Source organism: Mustelus asterias, chromosome 23, assembly GCF_964213995.1.
Source record: "Mustelus asterias chromosome 23, sMusAst1.hap1.1, whole genome shotgun sequence".
NCBI lineage: Eukaryota > Metazoa > Chordata > Chondrichthyes > Carcharhiniformes > Triakidae > Mustelus > Mustelus asterias.
Window position 1 is genome coordinate 47,900,880 of NC_135823.1, and position 16,630 is coordinate 47,917,509.

Here is a 16,630-nt window from a genome sequence, read left to right on the forward strand (position 1 = left end):
GGGAGGGGTCTCAGATGGAAAGGGAGGAGTCTCGGGCCAGGTGCAGCATGGGTGTGTCCAGGCACATACATGTAGTAACAGTGGTTCACCACAATGCCCACATCCTGTGAAAGAATTTTTAAAATCCAACCTTGTTGCCTTTTCTTGATGATATTGACTACCAATCTTTCTTCTTTCACCATCGTAAGATCTTCTTCATTGCTCGTGTTCTGCCCAACTGTCCTGCTCCACATGTCTCCAGAACCACATTTCACAACATTCTAGTCTTTACATCTCTGCATTTCTCAAGGTCCACATTTCAGCCTTATACAACAAGTCACTCCAAATCACAGCTACTTTCTTATGGACTCTATTCATTCCAGTGCTTTAGCAATTCTTTACATTTGGAGAATGTTATTCAAGCTTTGATTTTGTTATGTCATTGGGAATTCCGGGTGATATGATGGCACAGTGGTTAGCACTGCTGCCTCACAGCTCCAGGGACCTGGATTCAATTCCAGCCTTAGGTGAGTGTCGATGTGGGTCTCCTCTGGTTTCCTTCCATAGGAAAGCTCGTGGCTTTTGCTACCAAATAAACCTGTCGGACGTTAACCTGGTGTTGTTAGACTTCTTACCGTGTTCCTCCCACAGTCCAAAGGTATGCAGGTTAAGTGGATTGGCTATGCTAAATTGCTCCTGTGTAGGTTAGATGGATTAGCTGTGGTAAATATTTGGGGCTATAGGGACAGGTGGGGAAGAAGGCCTGGGTAAAATATTCTTGATGTTATCTTGTAAATTGAGTTTGTGTCTTTATATGCCCTGTTTGTGAACACAAGTCCTCACTCACCTGAAGAAGGAGCTTGAGGCTCCGAAAGGTAGTGCTGCCAAATAAACCTGTTGGACTTTAACTTGGTGTTGTGAGAGTTCTGAAAATATTCTGTCAGACTCGATGGGCCGAATGGCCTCTTCTGCACTGTGGAGATTCTATGAAATAACACCCATAGACGTCCCCCACTACTTTAATCACCTCTTAAAATATGTTGCAGAATACTTTATGTGCTGTAAAACCAGATATGAGAACAAGTAATTTATGAAATGCTTGCAGGAGAGACTTTCCCTCAGCATTGAATTGTTTAGCTGCACATTGTCCTGGTCTGTGGATGCTGTGTGTGCAGTCTGACTGTGATTGGTCCAATGTACCTGAGTTGCCGACCAATCACAGGCCGGCTTTCCGCCCAGTACCAATCCAAAGTCACTGGCCAATCCAGCTGACCAATCAGAGCGCAGCCTGCCAGCCAGCCAATGGGCCGGCCGTCTGGGATCCAGCGCAATCCAGTCTGAGCCGGCCCTCTCCCGCCAGGGCGGAACCGGATCCGGGGGCGGAAATGGCGCGGGGGAAGCCTGGTGACTAGGCCCGAAAGACGGAGAGACGCAGCGACAGACAGCCGCCCAACCCCGCCCTCGCTCGGTTAAAGGGGCTGCGCTGGATGCTCGGAGCATGAGCCGGACGGGGAGGAGATTGCAGTACAACCATGGTGAGTGCAGCTCCTCTCAGCCTCGTCCTGCTCCCTTTCGCTGCGGCAGTGAACCGGAGCCTGGCTGAGGAGAGGGCAAGGCTGCTTTCCTGCAGTGGGCCTCGGCTGGAAGATATTTTGCTGCTCTGCAGTGAACCCGTTATGCAATCCACGGCTGGGCTTCCTCTCTCTTGGGTAGTGGTGACCTGCCCTCATACCTTTGCATTTCATTAGGGGAGTGCATTTAGGTAGTATTGATATCCCACTTTCTGTGCTGCAAGTGTAATGGCTCTGCTGACATCCTCTGGGAAGATATATGGCCTTTGCTGCCACAGTCCACATACCTGATTGAATGCCAAGAACATAATAATAGGAGACCATTTAGTCCCTTAAATTTGTTCTCTCATCCAGTGGCTGACTCTTATTTTGCCTTGGTTCTGTGTCCCTTGATACCCTGCCCTGCCCCAATAAAAACGAAAGCTAGCTGTGTGCAGGCCCATACCCAGCATTCCTTAGAGTGACCCTTAGAATAATTGTTTGAGATTGTGGCCCTCAACAAGAAGTTAGTGTGCTATACTGCAGATCCTGATGACATTGCCCCATGGGATCTGTGCATGGCTGCAGATACAGCTCAGGAATGGAGTAAGGTGAGTAGAATCCCTACAGCGCAGAAGGAGGCCATTTGGCCTAGAGTCTGCACCAACTCTCTGACAGAGCATCTTTACCCAGGCCCTATTTCTGTAACCCCATGTATTTACCCAGCTAATCCCCCTAATCTGTACATGAAGGGGCAATTTAGCACGGCTGATCCACCTAACCTGCACATTTTTGGATTATCAAGTAACAAGATAGATTGACAATTGTCATATCCAAAGGCTGCTGAGGTGAATAATTATTTGGCAAGCTTTTATGCTTATATCTGGGCTATAAATGGGAGATGTCATAGACAAAAATAAATTCAATTCTGGGACCAGAGTGGCACCATGTACATGGTACAGGTCATGATGTGGCGATGCTGGCGTTGGACTGGGGTAAACACAGTAAGAAGTTTAACAACACCAGGTTAAAGGCCAACAGGTTTATTTGGTAGCTTACCAAATAAACCTGTTGGACTTTAACCTGGTGTTGTTAAACTTCTTACATCGTACAGGTAACATGGCTTGGAAATGCATTAGAGGCGTTGCATTCAGGAAATAGTCCCATATATTCCGGGTGGCACGGTAGCACAGTGGACCGGGCGGCACGGTAGCACAGTGGTTAGCACTGCTGCTTCACAGCTCCAGGGACTTGGGTTCGATTCCCGGCTTGGGTCACTGTCTGTGTGGAGTTTGCACATTCTCCTCGTGTCTGCGTGGGTTTCCTCCGGGTGCTCCGGTTTCCTCCCACAGTCCAAAGATGTGCAGGTTAGGTTGATTGGCCTTGCTAAAAATTGCCCATTAGTGTCCTGAGATGTATAGATTAGAGGGATTAGTGGGTAAAATATGGAGGGATAGGGCCTGGGTGGGATTGTGGTCGGTGCAGACTCAATGGGCCGAAGGGCCTCTTTCTGCACTGTAGGGTATCTATCTATTCCAAATCTGGCCACTTCATGCCAGAATAGTCATTCTGCATTTTTTTATCTCTCACCCATTTATGCTATTTATTAATGTGTGAAAAGATGGGCAGAAAAATGCCAGCTGGTCCATGAAATCTGTTAGGGACTCTGTCCCTATCCCACCAGCAGCAAAGTCATCTCCTGGGAGAGACCAAAATATTTTTTAAAAACACCATGGCCAGTCCTGGTGGAAAATGTTTAGGTAATTCTTTGGCAACTGCTGAAGGTGACGTTTATTTAAACTGGATGACATTGGCAAGGTATATTGCCTTTTGTGCACTGTGGTATCAAACATCTCCATCAACTTGTCCAGTTTTTTTTCTGATGTTTGTAGTAAAATTGCACCATCTGGCATCATATTCCAAAGTTCAATAATCATTTGGAAACAAAATTCTGACATCTAACCTAGTTCTTGTATTTGCATAATTTGTACAGAATAGCATCATGGAAAATTGCAGCAGTGAAAGGCCATTAGCTCATCATTCACAGCTTCATTTTCATGATCAGCACAGGGTTAGTTCCATGTCTTTGGTTTTTGACTGTAACCTTGTAAGTTCTTCATGCTTAATAACCTGTTCAACTCACTTTTGAACAGACCTCCCTCATATTAAGTTGATCTTTCTTTACACCCTAGCTATGACTGTAACACTATTCTCTGCACACTCTCCTTTCCTTCTCTGGTATGTATGTTTTGTATGGTGCACAAGAAACAATGATTTTCACTGTAGACTAATACGTGTGACAAATCAAATCCAAAAACTCCCTTTTCAGTTTAATTCAGTTTCCACCACCGTTTTAAGAAAAGTGTTCCTGATCCAAACAAGTGAAATCATTTTTCTTCTTCGCACAATGATTTTAAACCTATGACCTCTGATTATTGACCCACTTCCCAGAGGAAATAGATTTTCTCTATCTGTTCTATCAAAATCTCATCAGCATGTCCATTCATTCTTCCTAACTTACCTATTCTGAATACTTGTTCAATGTCTGTTAAAACGAATTACTACTCGAGGATCATCTTGAAATGCAAACCCTGGCTTATTTTCTGTATTGCTAATTGTCTTAAATACCTCATGTTTCCACTACTCATCCCTCAAAAACAAGAAGTGTGAGGAGCCAATGATGGTCTTTGTTATTAAAATCCAGACCATCGCTTAGTTGCTGTGTCCCTCCTTTCCACTAGTCCAGGCCAAAGTTTTCCCCTGCCTGAGCCCTGGTTTCATAATCTTTCTCTTGTTTCTCTCCTATCTATCCTTTGCAGGACTCATCAATTAGACTCGCCTCTTGCTTCCTCAATCCTATTCCCACTAAGCTGCTGAACACCCAACTTCTCTATCCACATGTTGGCCAATATTGTCACTGGTTCTCCTGTATTTACAGTCCTACATTGCCTCCTAGCCCAGCAATGTTTTGATTTTAAAATTTACATCTTTGTTTTCAAATTCTCCATGGCCTCCCCCTCTAGTTCTGTAATCTCCCAGCCCTACAGCCCTCAGAGATATCGGAGCTCATCTCATTCTAACCTCTTGAGCATCCACAATTTTAATTGCGCCACAGTTGATACACAGGAGTGATAGATGAACAGGACTTGGTGCAAGCTAAGAGACAGGCAGCAGAGTTTTGGATGGCCTCAAGTTTATAGAGGGTAGAATGTGAGAGGCTGCCAGGAGTGCACTGAGATAGTTGAGTCTAGAAGTAACAAAGACAAATTGAATTTCAGCAGTAGATAAGCTGAGATGGGGATGAATTCAGACAATTTAACAGAGATGGAAATAATCAATCTTAGTTATGACATGAATGGAAGCTCACCCTGAGGTCAAATATGACACGCACTGGTTTAATGACAGACTATAAAGACAGCTGTCAGTTGTCTCGGCTCTAAGCTCTGGGATTCTGTCTCTGCCTCTCTATCTTACTTTCCTCCTTTGAGACCTACCTCTTTGACTAAGCTTTTGGTCATCTGACCTAATTGCTTCCTATGTGGCTTAGTGTGTATATTTTGTTTATAATGGTTCTGTGAAGAGCCTTGTTTTATGTTAAAGAGACTCTAAATAGAAGTTTTTGTTGATGTACACACAGTCCAGCCTCTTCAACAAAGCTTTCAGATTGTTTTCTTTTGGACTGAAGAGACCTGGGATCTGTGGGCCTATTGTCATGGTGAAAGTTTACACCAGAGGCCAGATTTTGGCTACGAAGCTGGCAGTTTGAATCTGAAAACTTCCCAACTCGTCTGGCCTCCCTTGGTTTAACGAGTGTCTTGATAGGCTCTGGGTAGGGGACGAGTGCACAATGAAGTCAGGCCCCAGAAGCAGAGTGTGGGCAGCCATGGGGATGGGTAAGTACAGAGGCGGGCTGGTTAGAAGGCCTGTCTTGATTCTCTTGAACTTCATTCTAGTTGTTAGATTTTTGGCCCTCTAGCTCTCACTCTTCACATCCCCTCAACGCCTACCCATCCCCATGGCCCTCGTACTGTCCATACCAACTCATAGCCCTACCATGCGCATCCATTACTACTGCTGACTAAGTCCTAACGGACATTGCTGCTACACTGGGTCTGCGGCAAGTGGTGAGAGAACTGACGAGGAAAAAACCTACTTGATCTCATCGTCAATCTGCCTGTCGCAGATGCATCTATTCTTGACAGCATTGGAAGGACTGGCCGCTGCGAAGTCCTTATGGACACAAAGTCCCATCTTCACATTGAAAATATCCTCCTCCATGTTGTGTGGCGTTACCACTGTGCTGTGAGGGATAGATTTCAAATAGGTATAGCAACTCAAAACTGGGATCTTCGAGATGCTGTGATCCCTCGCCCAGCATATCTCCCACTCCATCATTACCATCAAACTGGGGGATCAATCCCTGGTTCAGTGAAGAGTGCAGGAGGAACAACACCAGGCAGACTTAAAAGTGAGGTGTCAATCTGTTGAAGCTGTGCACAGTCTATTTGCATGCCAAACTGTGGCAGCATGTGATAGACAGAGCTAAGCAATCCCTCAGCTGATGGATCAGATCTAAGCTCTGCAGTCCTGCTACATCCAATCATGAATAGTGGTGGACAATTAAAAAGTAACTGGAGGAGGAGGCTCCACAAATATCCCCATCCTCTATGATGAGGGGCCCCAACACATTGTGACAAAAATCAAGACTGAAACATTTGCAATAATCTTCAGCCAGAAGTGCCAAGTGGATGATCCATCTCAGCCTCCTGGGGTCCAAAGAATCACAGATACCAGTCTTAAATTTGATTCATTCCATTTGATATAAAGAAACCGCTGCAAGTATTGGATACTGCATCTATGGGTCCTGACAACATTCTAGTAATAGGACTGAAGACTTGTGCTCCAGAGCTAGCTGCACCCTTAGTTAAGCTGTCCCAGTACAGTAACAACTGGCATCTATCCAGCAATGTGGAAAACTGCTCAGGTATGTCTTGTCCACAAAAAGCAGGACAAATCCAATCCGGCCAATCACTGACCCAGTTGTCTACTCTCGATCATCAGCAGGGTGATGGAATGAATTGTCAACAGTGCTATTAAACGACTCGTAGCCATAACCTACTCACTGATGTTCAGTTTGGGGTTCTGCTAGGCTCCTGCCTCATTACAGCCTTAGTCCAAACATGGACAAAATAGCTGAACTCAATGATTAAGGGGACAGTGACTGCCCTGGACATTATGGCAGCATTTGACCAAGTGTGGCATCTGGGAACCCTAGGAAAACTATGAAAATCAGGGAGAAAACTCTCACTGGTTGGAGTCATACCGAGCAAAATAAATGGTCGTGGTTGTTGGAAGTCAATCATCTCAGTCCCAGAACAGCACTACAGGATAATGGTCCTGCTTGATCAGTGACCTTCCCTCAGTCACAAGATCAGAAGTGGTGATGCTTGCAGATAATTGCACCAAGCACAATTCCTCAGATACTGAAGCAGTCCATTCTGATAGCAAGACCTGGGTAACATTCAGGCTTGGGCTGATAAGTGGCAAGTAACATTCCTGCCACAGGCAATGACCATCTCCAATAAGATAGAATCCAACTATCTTCCCTTGACGCTCAGTGGCATTATCATACTTGAATCCCCCACTGTCAACATCCTGGGGGTTACTCTTGACCGGAAACTGAACTGGGTCAGCCCTAAAAATACTATGGCTACAAGAGCAGGCCAGAGGCTGGAAATTCTGTGCAGAGTAACTCGCAACCTGATTCCCCAAAGTCTGTCCACCATCTATAAGTCAAGAGTGTGATGCAATACTTTCCACAAAAAGCAGGATAAATTCAACCTGCCAATCACTGCCCAGTTGTTTACTCTCGATTATCAAGCTTCTTAAGTGCTCCAGCAGCACTCAAGGAGCTTGATAACATGCAGGGCAAAGTGGCCGCTTGATTGGTGCCCCTCTAACATCCATTCCCTCCACCAACAGTATGCAGTGGTCACAATGTGCACCATCGACAAAATGCACTGCAGCAACTCACCACAGCTCCTTCAACAGTAGCTTCCAATGTACTGCCTGTACCACCTTCCAGGAGGGTAGCAGAAACATGGGAACACCACTGCCTGCAAGATCCCCTCCAGGCCACACCATCCTGACTTGGAACTATTTTGCTGTTCCTTCACTGTTGCTGAGTCAAAATCCTGGCGCCCTCCTCCCTAACAGCACTGTGGGTGTAGCAACAGCACATGGACTGATTTGATTTATTATTGTCACATGTATTGGTATACAGTGAAAGTATTGTTTCTTGTGCACTATACAGACAAAGCATACCGTTCATGGAGTACATAGGGAAGAAGGAAAGGAGAGGGTGCAGAATGTAGTGTTACAGTCCTAGCTAGGGTGTAGAAAAAAGATCAACTTAATATAAGGTAAGTCCATTCAAAAGTCTGGTGGCAGCAGGGATGAAGCTGTTCTTGAGTCTTTTGGTATGTGATTTTAGACTTTTGTATCTCTAACCCAAGGGAAAAAGGTGGAAGAGAATATGTCCAGGGTGCCTGGGATCCTAGATTATGCTGGCTGCTTTTCCGAGGCAGCAAGGAAGTGTAGATGAAGTCAATGGATGGGAGGCTGGCTTGCGTTATGGACTGGGCTATGTTAACAACTCTGCAGTTTCTTGCGGCCTTGGTCAGTGCAGGAGCCATACCAAGCTGTGATGCATCTGGAAAGGATGCTTTCTATGATGCATCTGTAAAAATTGCTGAGAGTCGTAGTGAACATGCCAAATTTCCTTAGCCTCATGAGAAAAGAGAGGGTTGGTGGACTTTCTTAACTATAATGTCAGCGTGGAGGAACCAGGACAGGTTTTTGGTGATCTGGGCACCTAGAAACCTGAAGCTCTTGACCATTTTCACTTCACCCACTTGATGTAGACTGGGGCATATCCTCCATACGCTTTCTGAAGTCGTGGTGAACCGCTGCAGTGGTTCAAGAAGTGGAGATGAAGGAGGAGCTTGAGGCTCCGAAAGCTAGTGCTGCCAAATAAACCTGTTGTACTTTAACCTGGTGTTGTGAGACTTCTTACTGTGGTTCAAGAAGGCAGCTCACTACCACATTCTCAGGATTCAATTGGCGATGGGCAGTAAAATGCTGGCCTAGCCAGCAACCTCCGCATCACATGATATAGAATAAAAATGAAGTACAATGTACATAACCAATATAAACAACCATTCATTCGCTCAAACCTGCTCCATCATTCAATAAGATCCTGGCTGACCTGTTTGCATTGAATTCCAAATCCCAGGAACCTTTGATTCCCATGCCTAACAAGATTCTCTCTACCTCTGCCTTAAAAATATTCAATGATCCTGCTTCCTCTATCTTCTGAGGCAGAGAGCTCAAGTTTCACAACCCTTTGAGAGAAGAATTCTCCTCATCTCTCTCCTGGAAGGGTGACCCTTACTTTTATGTCAATTCCGCTTGTAATAAAGGATAGCATTCCATTCACCGCCTTAAGAACATAAGAAATAGGAGCAGGAGTAGGCCATCTAGCCCCTCGAGCTAGATTACATGCCTTGATTACATGCAGCCGCATGCTACCTCTGTGTGACTCATGCACAAGAATTATTTGATCCCTGCACCTCAGAATTCTGTAGCCATTCTCCATTTAAGTAATACTCTGCTTTTTTTATTCTTCCTGTCAAAGTCAACAACTTCACATTTTCCCACATTATATTCCATCTACCATATTTTTGCCCACTCACTCAACCTATTTATATTTGTCTACAAACTCCTTCTGTCTTTTTCACAGCATACTTTCCTACCTATCTTGTGTCGTCTGAAAATTTAGCCATTATACCTTTGCTCTCCTTATCTAAGTCATTGATGTAAATTATTAAAATTGAGACCCCAGCAGAGACCCCTGTAGGACTCAACACATCCTGCCAATCAGATGAAGACCTATTTATGCATGCTCTGTTTTCTGCCAGCCAGCCTATCTTCTATCCATACTAATATGTTATCCCCTACATCATGACCTTTTTTCCACAATAATCTTTGTTGTGGCACCTTAACAAATTCATTCATGGAACTCCTCCAGTACATCTACAGGCTCCCTTTATCCACCACACACAACCAATCTATTAGAATTCTTTGAAGGAGTTAAACATGATTTTCTTTTCACAAAACCATGCTGACTCTTCTCAGAAATTACCTTGAGTTGTAACCTCTTTAATGACTGATTCTAACTCCTTCCCTGTGACAGACGTCAAACTAACTGGTCTCTCGTTTCCTGTTTTCTGCCTGTCTCCCTTCTTGAACAGAGAGGTTATGTTTGCTACTCCCCAGTCTAATGGAACCTTTCCAGAATCAAAGGAGTTCTGGAAAACTAACACCAACGCATCAACTGCCTGTTCTAAGACCCTAGGATGAAGTCCTCTGGATCCACAGACTTGTCAGTTTGCAGCTCCATCAGTTTGTTCGTGCTTCCCTCACGATTATAATTTCATTAAGTTCCCCTCTTCCCTCCACCTCCTGATTTATAGCTATTACTGGATTTTTTAAAATATCCACTATAGTAAACACAGAAGCAAAATTAAATCCGTCATTTCCTTATTATCTATTATTGCATTCTGGCACAGTGGTTAGCACTGCTGCCCCACAGCGGCAGGGACCCTGATTCAATTCCCAGCTTGGGTGACTGTCTGTGCAGAGTCTGCACGTTCTCCCCGTGTCTGTGAGAGTTTCCTCCTGGTGCTCTGGTTTCTTCCCACAGTCTGAAAGACGTGCTGGTTAGGTGCATTAGCCATGCTAAATTCTCCCTCGATGTACCCAAACGGGCGTTTGAGTGTGGCAACTAGGAGATTTTCACAGTAACTTCATTGCGGTATTAATGTAAACCTACTTGTGACACTAATAAAATAAACTTTTTTAAAAACTCAGAGAACCAACACTTACTTTACTTCCTGTTAAATACCTGTAGAAACTCTTACGATGCATTTTTACCCTCCTAGCTAGCTTCCTCTTGTACTCTAATCTCTTTCTCCTCCATCTCCTGGTAACCTATTTGAAGAATTCAGCCAGATTGGCAAGGGATGATATTTTCCAGAAGTGATGTTATGTGCATTTAATAACCCCTTCCATCTCAATGTACAGGACATCCCATGGGCGGCACGGTGTCACAATGGTTAGCACTGCTGCCTCACAGTGTCAGGGGTCTGGGTTCGATTCCCAGCTTGGGTCACTGTCTGTGTGGAGTTTGCACATTCTCCCCATGTCTGCGTGGGTTTTCTCTGGGTGCTCTGGTTTCCTCCCACAATGTAAAGATGTGCAGGTTAGGTGGATTGGCCATGCTATATTAAACAAAGAACAATACAGCACAGGAACAGGCCCTCCAAACCCGCGCCGCTCCCTGGTCCAAACTAGACCATTCTTTTGTATCCCTCCATTCCCACTCCGTTCATGTGGCTATCTAGATAAGTCTTAAACGTTCCCAGTGTGCCCGCCTCCACCACCTTGCCTGGCAGCGCATTCCAGGCCCCCACCACCCCCTGTGTAAAATATGTCCTTCTGATATCCGTGTTAACCCCTCACCTTGAACCTATGACTCCTCATGAACGTCACCACCGACCTGGGAAAAAGCTTCCCACCGTTCACCCTATCTATGCCTTTCATAATTTTATACACCTCTATTAGGTCTCCCCTCATCCTCCGTCTTTCCAGTGAGAACAACCCCAGTTTACCCAATCTCTCATAACTAAGCCCCTCCATACCAGGCAACATCCTGGTAAACCTCCTCTGCACTCTCTCTCTAAAGCCTCCAAGTCCTTCTGGTAGTGTGGTGACCAGAACTGGACGCAGTATTCCAAATGCGGCCGAACCAACGTTCTATACATCTGCAACATCAGACCCCAACTTTTATACTCTATGCCCCATCCTATAAAGGCAAGCATGCCATATGCCTTCTTCACCACCTTCTCCACCTGTGACGTCACCTTCAAGGATCTGTGGACTTGCACACCCAGGTCCCTCTGCGTATCTACACCCTTTATGGTTCTGCCATTTATTGTATAGCTCCCCCCTACGTTAGTTCTACCAAAATGCATCACTTCGCATTTATCAGGATTGAACTCCATCTGCCATTTCTTTGCCCAAATTTCCAGCCTATCTATATCCATCTGTAGCCTCTGACAATGTTCCTCACTATCTGCAAGTCCAGCCAATTTCGTGTCGTCCGCAAACTTACTGATCACCCCAGTTACACCTTCTTCCAGATCGTTTATATAAATCACAAACAGCAGAGGTCCCAATACGGAGCCCTGCGGAACACAACGAGTCACAGACCTCCAGCCGGAAAAAGACCCTTCCACTACCACCCTCTGTCTTCTGTGACCAAGCCAGTTCTCCACCCATCTAGCCACCTCCCCCTTCATCCCATGAAATCCAACCTTTTGCACCAACCTACCATGAGGTACTTTGTCAAACGCTTTACTAAAGTCCACATAGACGACATCCACGGCCCTTCCCTCGTCAACCATTCTAGTCACTTCTTCAAAAAGCCCCACCAGGTTAGTGAGGCATGACCTCCCTCTCACAAAACCATGCTGACTATCGTTAATGAATTTATTCCTTTCTAAATGCGCATACATCCTATCTCTAAGAATCCGCTCCAACAACTTCCCTACCACGGACGTCAAGCTCTCCTTCAGTGTACCCGAACAGGCACCAGAGTGTGGCGACTAGGGGATTTTCACAGTAACTTCATTGCAGTGTGAATGGAAGCCGACTTGTGACTAATAAATAAACTTTACTTTAACTTTAATGGTCCATTCTGGCAGCTTTCCTATTTCTGACATTAAGTTATTAAACCTTTCATTTTGTGGCCTGATTGGTACTTTTTGAATGCCAGTGGAAAATTAGCTTCCTTCCAGTAATTAATTCACAAATGTCTTTTGATCATTCCTATCAACTATTTGAATAGGGGCTGCCATTTCTTTCATTAGCCTCAGTCTGACTTTAGACCCCTTATTCATTCCCAAGATTACAGCTTACTTTTACCTTAACAATGTTAGTGTCATCTGCACAAATGTTAATTTATCTCCGTCCACAGGAGAAAAGACTGATGCAAAAGTCCATCTGAACCTTCCCTGAGAAATCGGCCTGCCTTCTCTAAACATAACTGAACAGTTCAGTGCCTTTTTCCAGTGCTGGACTCCACATGCCTTATTTACCTTTGATTTGAATACTTCATTGTGAATTTCCTTAATTTCACCTTCCCTCAGAACTGAAATTCCTATAATTCACATAGCCATTGTATTGAATTCCCATAGCATGGTCACTAGTATTTGTATTGTTTCTCGCTGTTGATATATTCTGTAACATCATCTGTCCTTTTCCCTGACCTCATGCACTGGCTGCTATATTAACTTCACATTTCCCACAGTAACCCAGTACCAATGATATTTATCTACATTTCCTATCTTTTGGCCTAGTTTTGGGAAAGATCCAAATCCTTCCCTGCTGGGTTGCACTGTCTATATTCATTGCACGGGTTCTAGGTTTAGTTTTATTGGCAAACTGAGTTCTTGCTTCTGATGTTTTTCTCCGAGTCATTTTAAATGTATTTGTGTGTCAGGTTCTGTGTCTCAGGATGTGCCTTGGGTTTTTCTCCCTACCTTCCCCATTTCCAACTTTAAAGTTTTCAATTTATGTGCACCATGTTGTTTTTATGTTAATTTTCTGTTCAACTTTCCATCCCATTCTATGATTTTTCTGCTTTAAGTATTAATTTCATGGTGCAGAATGATAGTTTTATCTTGGAAAAACTCGTTGTGCTATTTCGGGTTGTCTTCCCCCATTCTCATTAGATTCCTTAAAATAATTTTGGAGATTGTGTCTGTGTTCTTATAGGTCTGCAGTTTTCTGTTGTTTGTTAATTCGCTATTTTAAAAATGCTGTACTGTGCTTATTACTTTGCAATGGATAGGGATCCATCTACTTTCCATGGTTCCAACTGTCCTTTGGGCTAATCAAGGGGCTACTAGCTTGATAGAAAAAAAACTGACTTTGGCTTGGATTACCAACTCTATGAATAAAATCCAATTGATGTGTAGACTAATGCAGAGGTGGGCCTGACAGACAGCCGCAGTGCATCAGCTAGCTACAATTTCAATACATTGTGCGCAAGTGACAGAGAGCATGCTATTCGTACTTTGCTTCTATGTGGTTGATTTTTAGTGTTGACAGATTCACATACTCAACAATTTGGTTTGAATTTATAGGCGTTCATCCTGTGAAGCACTGAAGCTGATTGCTCTTATCTTGCCGTGGTTTGCCATATTTGCAGCTGCCTTGTGAGCACATTCAGCTGCTTGCCTCCTTGATATACTAGTTTCTGGAATTCTCTCCTATCATCCTGAATTTTCTTTTGTTTCCGGTTTTATCTCCATAAGCGTGTTACATGGAGAAATAAACTAACACAAGTCTACCCTTTGTTCTGGCGCACTGCATTTGCTAAAGGACAAATTAGATAGTGCTTTAAGTGGACTGCTTGGCTACTTGTGCCTTGAGGGTTGTATTTTATTCCTGGTCACGGGGTGTGGGGGGGGTGCAGCACATCGGATTGATACAGATCAGGCGGAACATTTGCTATGATTTCTGGGATGGGAGAGGTGTTGATGTAAAATTGAAAATGAAATTTGTGGTCAGCAAGATGAAGGAGTCTGCAAGCGCTGTGCGACCACTTTGTAAACCTGGTATTAGCTCAGATACTTTTAATTCACATGTATGTATTAAGCAAAACCCAGCTGAGAGGAGAACTGTACTTGCACCAATGTGCCCTGGAACATTTAAAAATCTAATGGGTGCTGGCAGGGGCTGATTTCAACGCTTCCTACAGTTTCAGCAGTGAGCTTCTTCAAAGCTTACCTGAATTTTATACCTTGCACCAGACTTGTCAGTGTTAAGCTTGCATGCTACCAAAAGACATTGGGTCATCATTACAGTGACCCAAAAATTAGAAACAATCCCTGTGATGGATTTGAATTTGATGGATATGCATAGAAAGGATATTATTATAATTGCACCTTTCTGCCTGGGTTGTTCAAACACAATGCTTTATGTAACAGTGTGCAGAAAGCAATGATTGAGATATACAGGAGTGAGAACTTGAGATGTATTTGAGTGGTGGTCTGCAATGGTGTCGTCTATTATCATTGGACAGTAGATGTCCAAGTCAGACTGTTAACTCTGTTTTGTTTGACTTGGATTGTAGGCTAGGCAAAATGCTGGTATCCAAGAAGGAAGCCAAACATTCAGTCCAAGCGGTGAATCAGAAGATAGGCATTATCACTTCTTGGTCTTTTGCCTAGCATCTAGCATGAGATCAGGTATGATGCCTGTTCTTGTCAACTTAGACCTAGCATAACTCTTTTGTGACCATGAAGTGGATTCAATCTGAATTTGAATTGGTTTTTGGATCAAGCAAGGAGATGGAATGGGGGTTTCTCCGGCCACTCTGCTCATTGGCTTTGTAACTTTGAGGAATAATTTTTTAAAAATTAGGTCTAAATGAAATTCTTGTATGGAAGAGAGGCAGGGTGCCATTGTCTCAATTTCAGACTACAAGATTCTAATAGGGCATTGAGGTGGGCATAAAATGATTGTTTGCTTGCCGCAGATGCATCTGTCCATGCCCACATCAGTATGAGTGACTACCACACAGTCTTTGTGGAGACAAAAGTCCTGTCTTCCATTGTGTTATGTGGCACTACCACCATGCTAAATGGGATAGACTTTGTCAGGAGCGACATGAGGCATACCAAAAACTGAGGTGTCAACCTGGTGAAGCTGCAACACAGGACAACTTGCGTGCCAAACAGTATAAGCAGCAAGTAATAAGCAGTGTGATGGAAGGAGTCATCAATAGTGATATCAAGCGGCACTTTATTCAGCAATAATCTGTAAATGGATATTCAGTTTGGGTTCCACCAGGGTCACTCAGCTCCTGACCTTACAGCCTTGGTTCAAACATGGACAAAAGAGCTGAATGCCAGAGGTGAGGCAAGTGTGACTGCCCTTAACATCAAGGAGCCTTAGCAAAACTGGAGTCAGTGGCAATCGGGGAAAATTCCCTGCTGTTTGGAGCCATACCTGGCACAAAAAGATGGTTGTGGTTGGAGGTCAATCATCTTAGCTCCAGGACAATTTAGGAGTTCCTCAGGATAGTGTCCTAGGCTCATTTATTTTCAGCTGCTTCGTCAATGACCTTCCTTCCTTCATAAGGTTAGAAGTGGGTGTGTTTGCTGAAGACTGCACCATTTGTGACTCCGCAGATACTGAAACAGTTCATGTCCAAATGCAGCAAGACCTGGACAATATCCAGGCTTGGGCTGACAAGTGGCATATAACATAAGCACCCCACAAGTGCCAGGCAATGACCATCTCCAACAAGAGAGAGTCTAACTATCGTCCTATGACATTCAATGGCATTACGATTATTGAATCCATCACTATCAACATCCTGGGGGTTACCATTGACCAGAAACTGACCTGGACTAGCCATATAAATACTGTGGCTACCAGTGCAGGTCAAAGGCTAGGAATCCTGTGGCGAGTAACTTGCCTCCTGTCCACCATCTGAAAGGTACAAGTCAGGAATGTAATGGAATATTCTTCACTTGACTGGACAAGTGCAGCTCCAGCGCTTATGCTCAACACCACCCAGGACAAAGCTGTCTTCCTGATTGCTACCTCTTCCACAAACATTTAATCCCTCCACCACCGCCAAACGTTGGCAGCAGTGTGTACCATTTACAGGATGCACTGAAGGAAGTCACTAAGGTTCCTTAGACAGCACCTTCCAAACACATGACCACTTCCATCTGGAAGGGCAACAGCAGCTGATACTGGGAACATCACCACCTAGAAGTTCCCCTTCAAGTCATTCACCATCCTGACTGAGAAGTATATCGCCATTCCTTCACGGGATCAAAATAGGAATTCTGTCCCTAACAGCACTGTGGGTGTACCTACACTTCAGGAACAGCAGTGGTCCAAGAAGGCAGCACACTACCACCTTCTGAAGGGCAACTAGGGATGGGCAATAAATGCGG

The 16,630-nt window shown here is 44.4% G+C and overlaps 1 protein-coding gene across 5 annotated transcripts in view; it reads left to right on the forward strand.

Moving 5' to 3' along the window:
* Positions 1–1,353: 1,353 nt before the first annotated feature.
* xpo6 (exportin 6) overlaps positions 1,354–16,630 on the forward strand; it is a 110,646-nt gene continuing 95,369 nt past the window's right edge. For all 5 annotated transcript variants that reach the window (XM_078240459.1, XM_078240461.1, XM_078240462.1 and 2 more), the window contains exon 1: positions 1,354–1,514. In XM_078240459.1, coding sequence (XP_078096585.1) covers positions 1,512–1,514 — 3 coding nt within the window. In that variant the 5' untranslated portion in view covers positions 1,354–1,511. The remainder of the gene's footprint in view (positions 1,515–16,630) is intronic.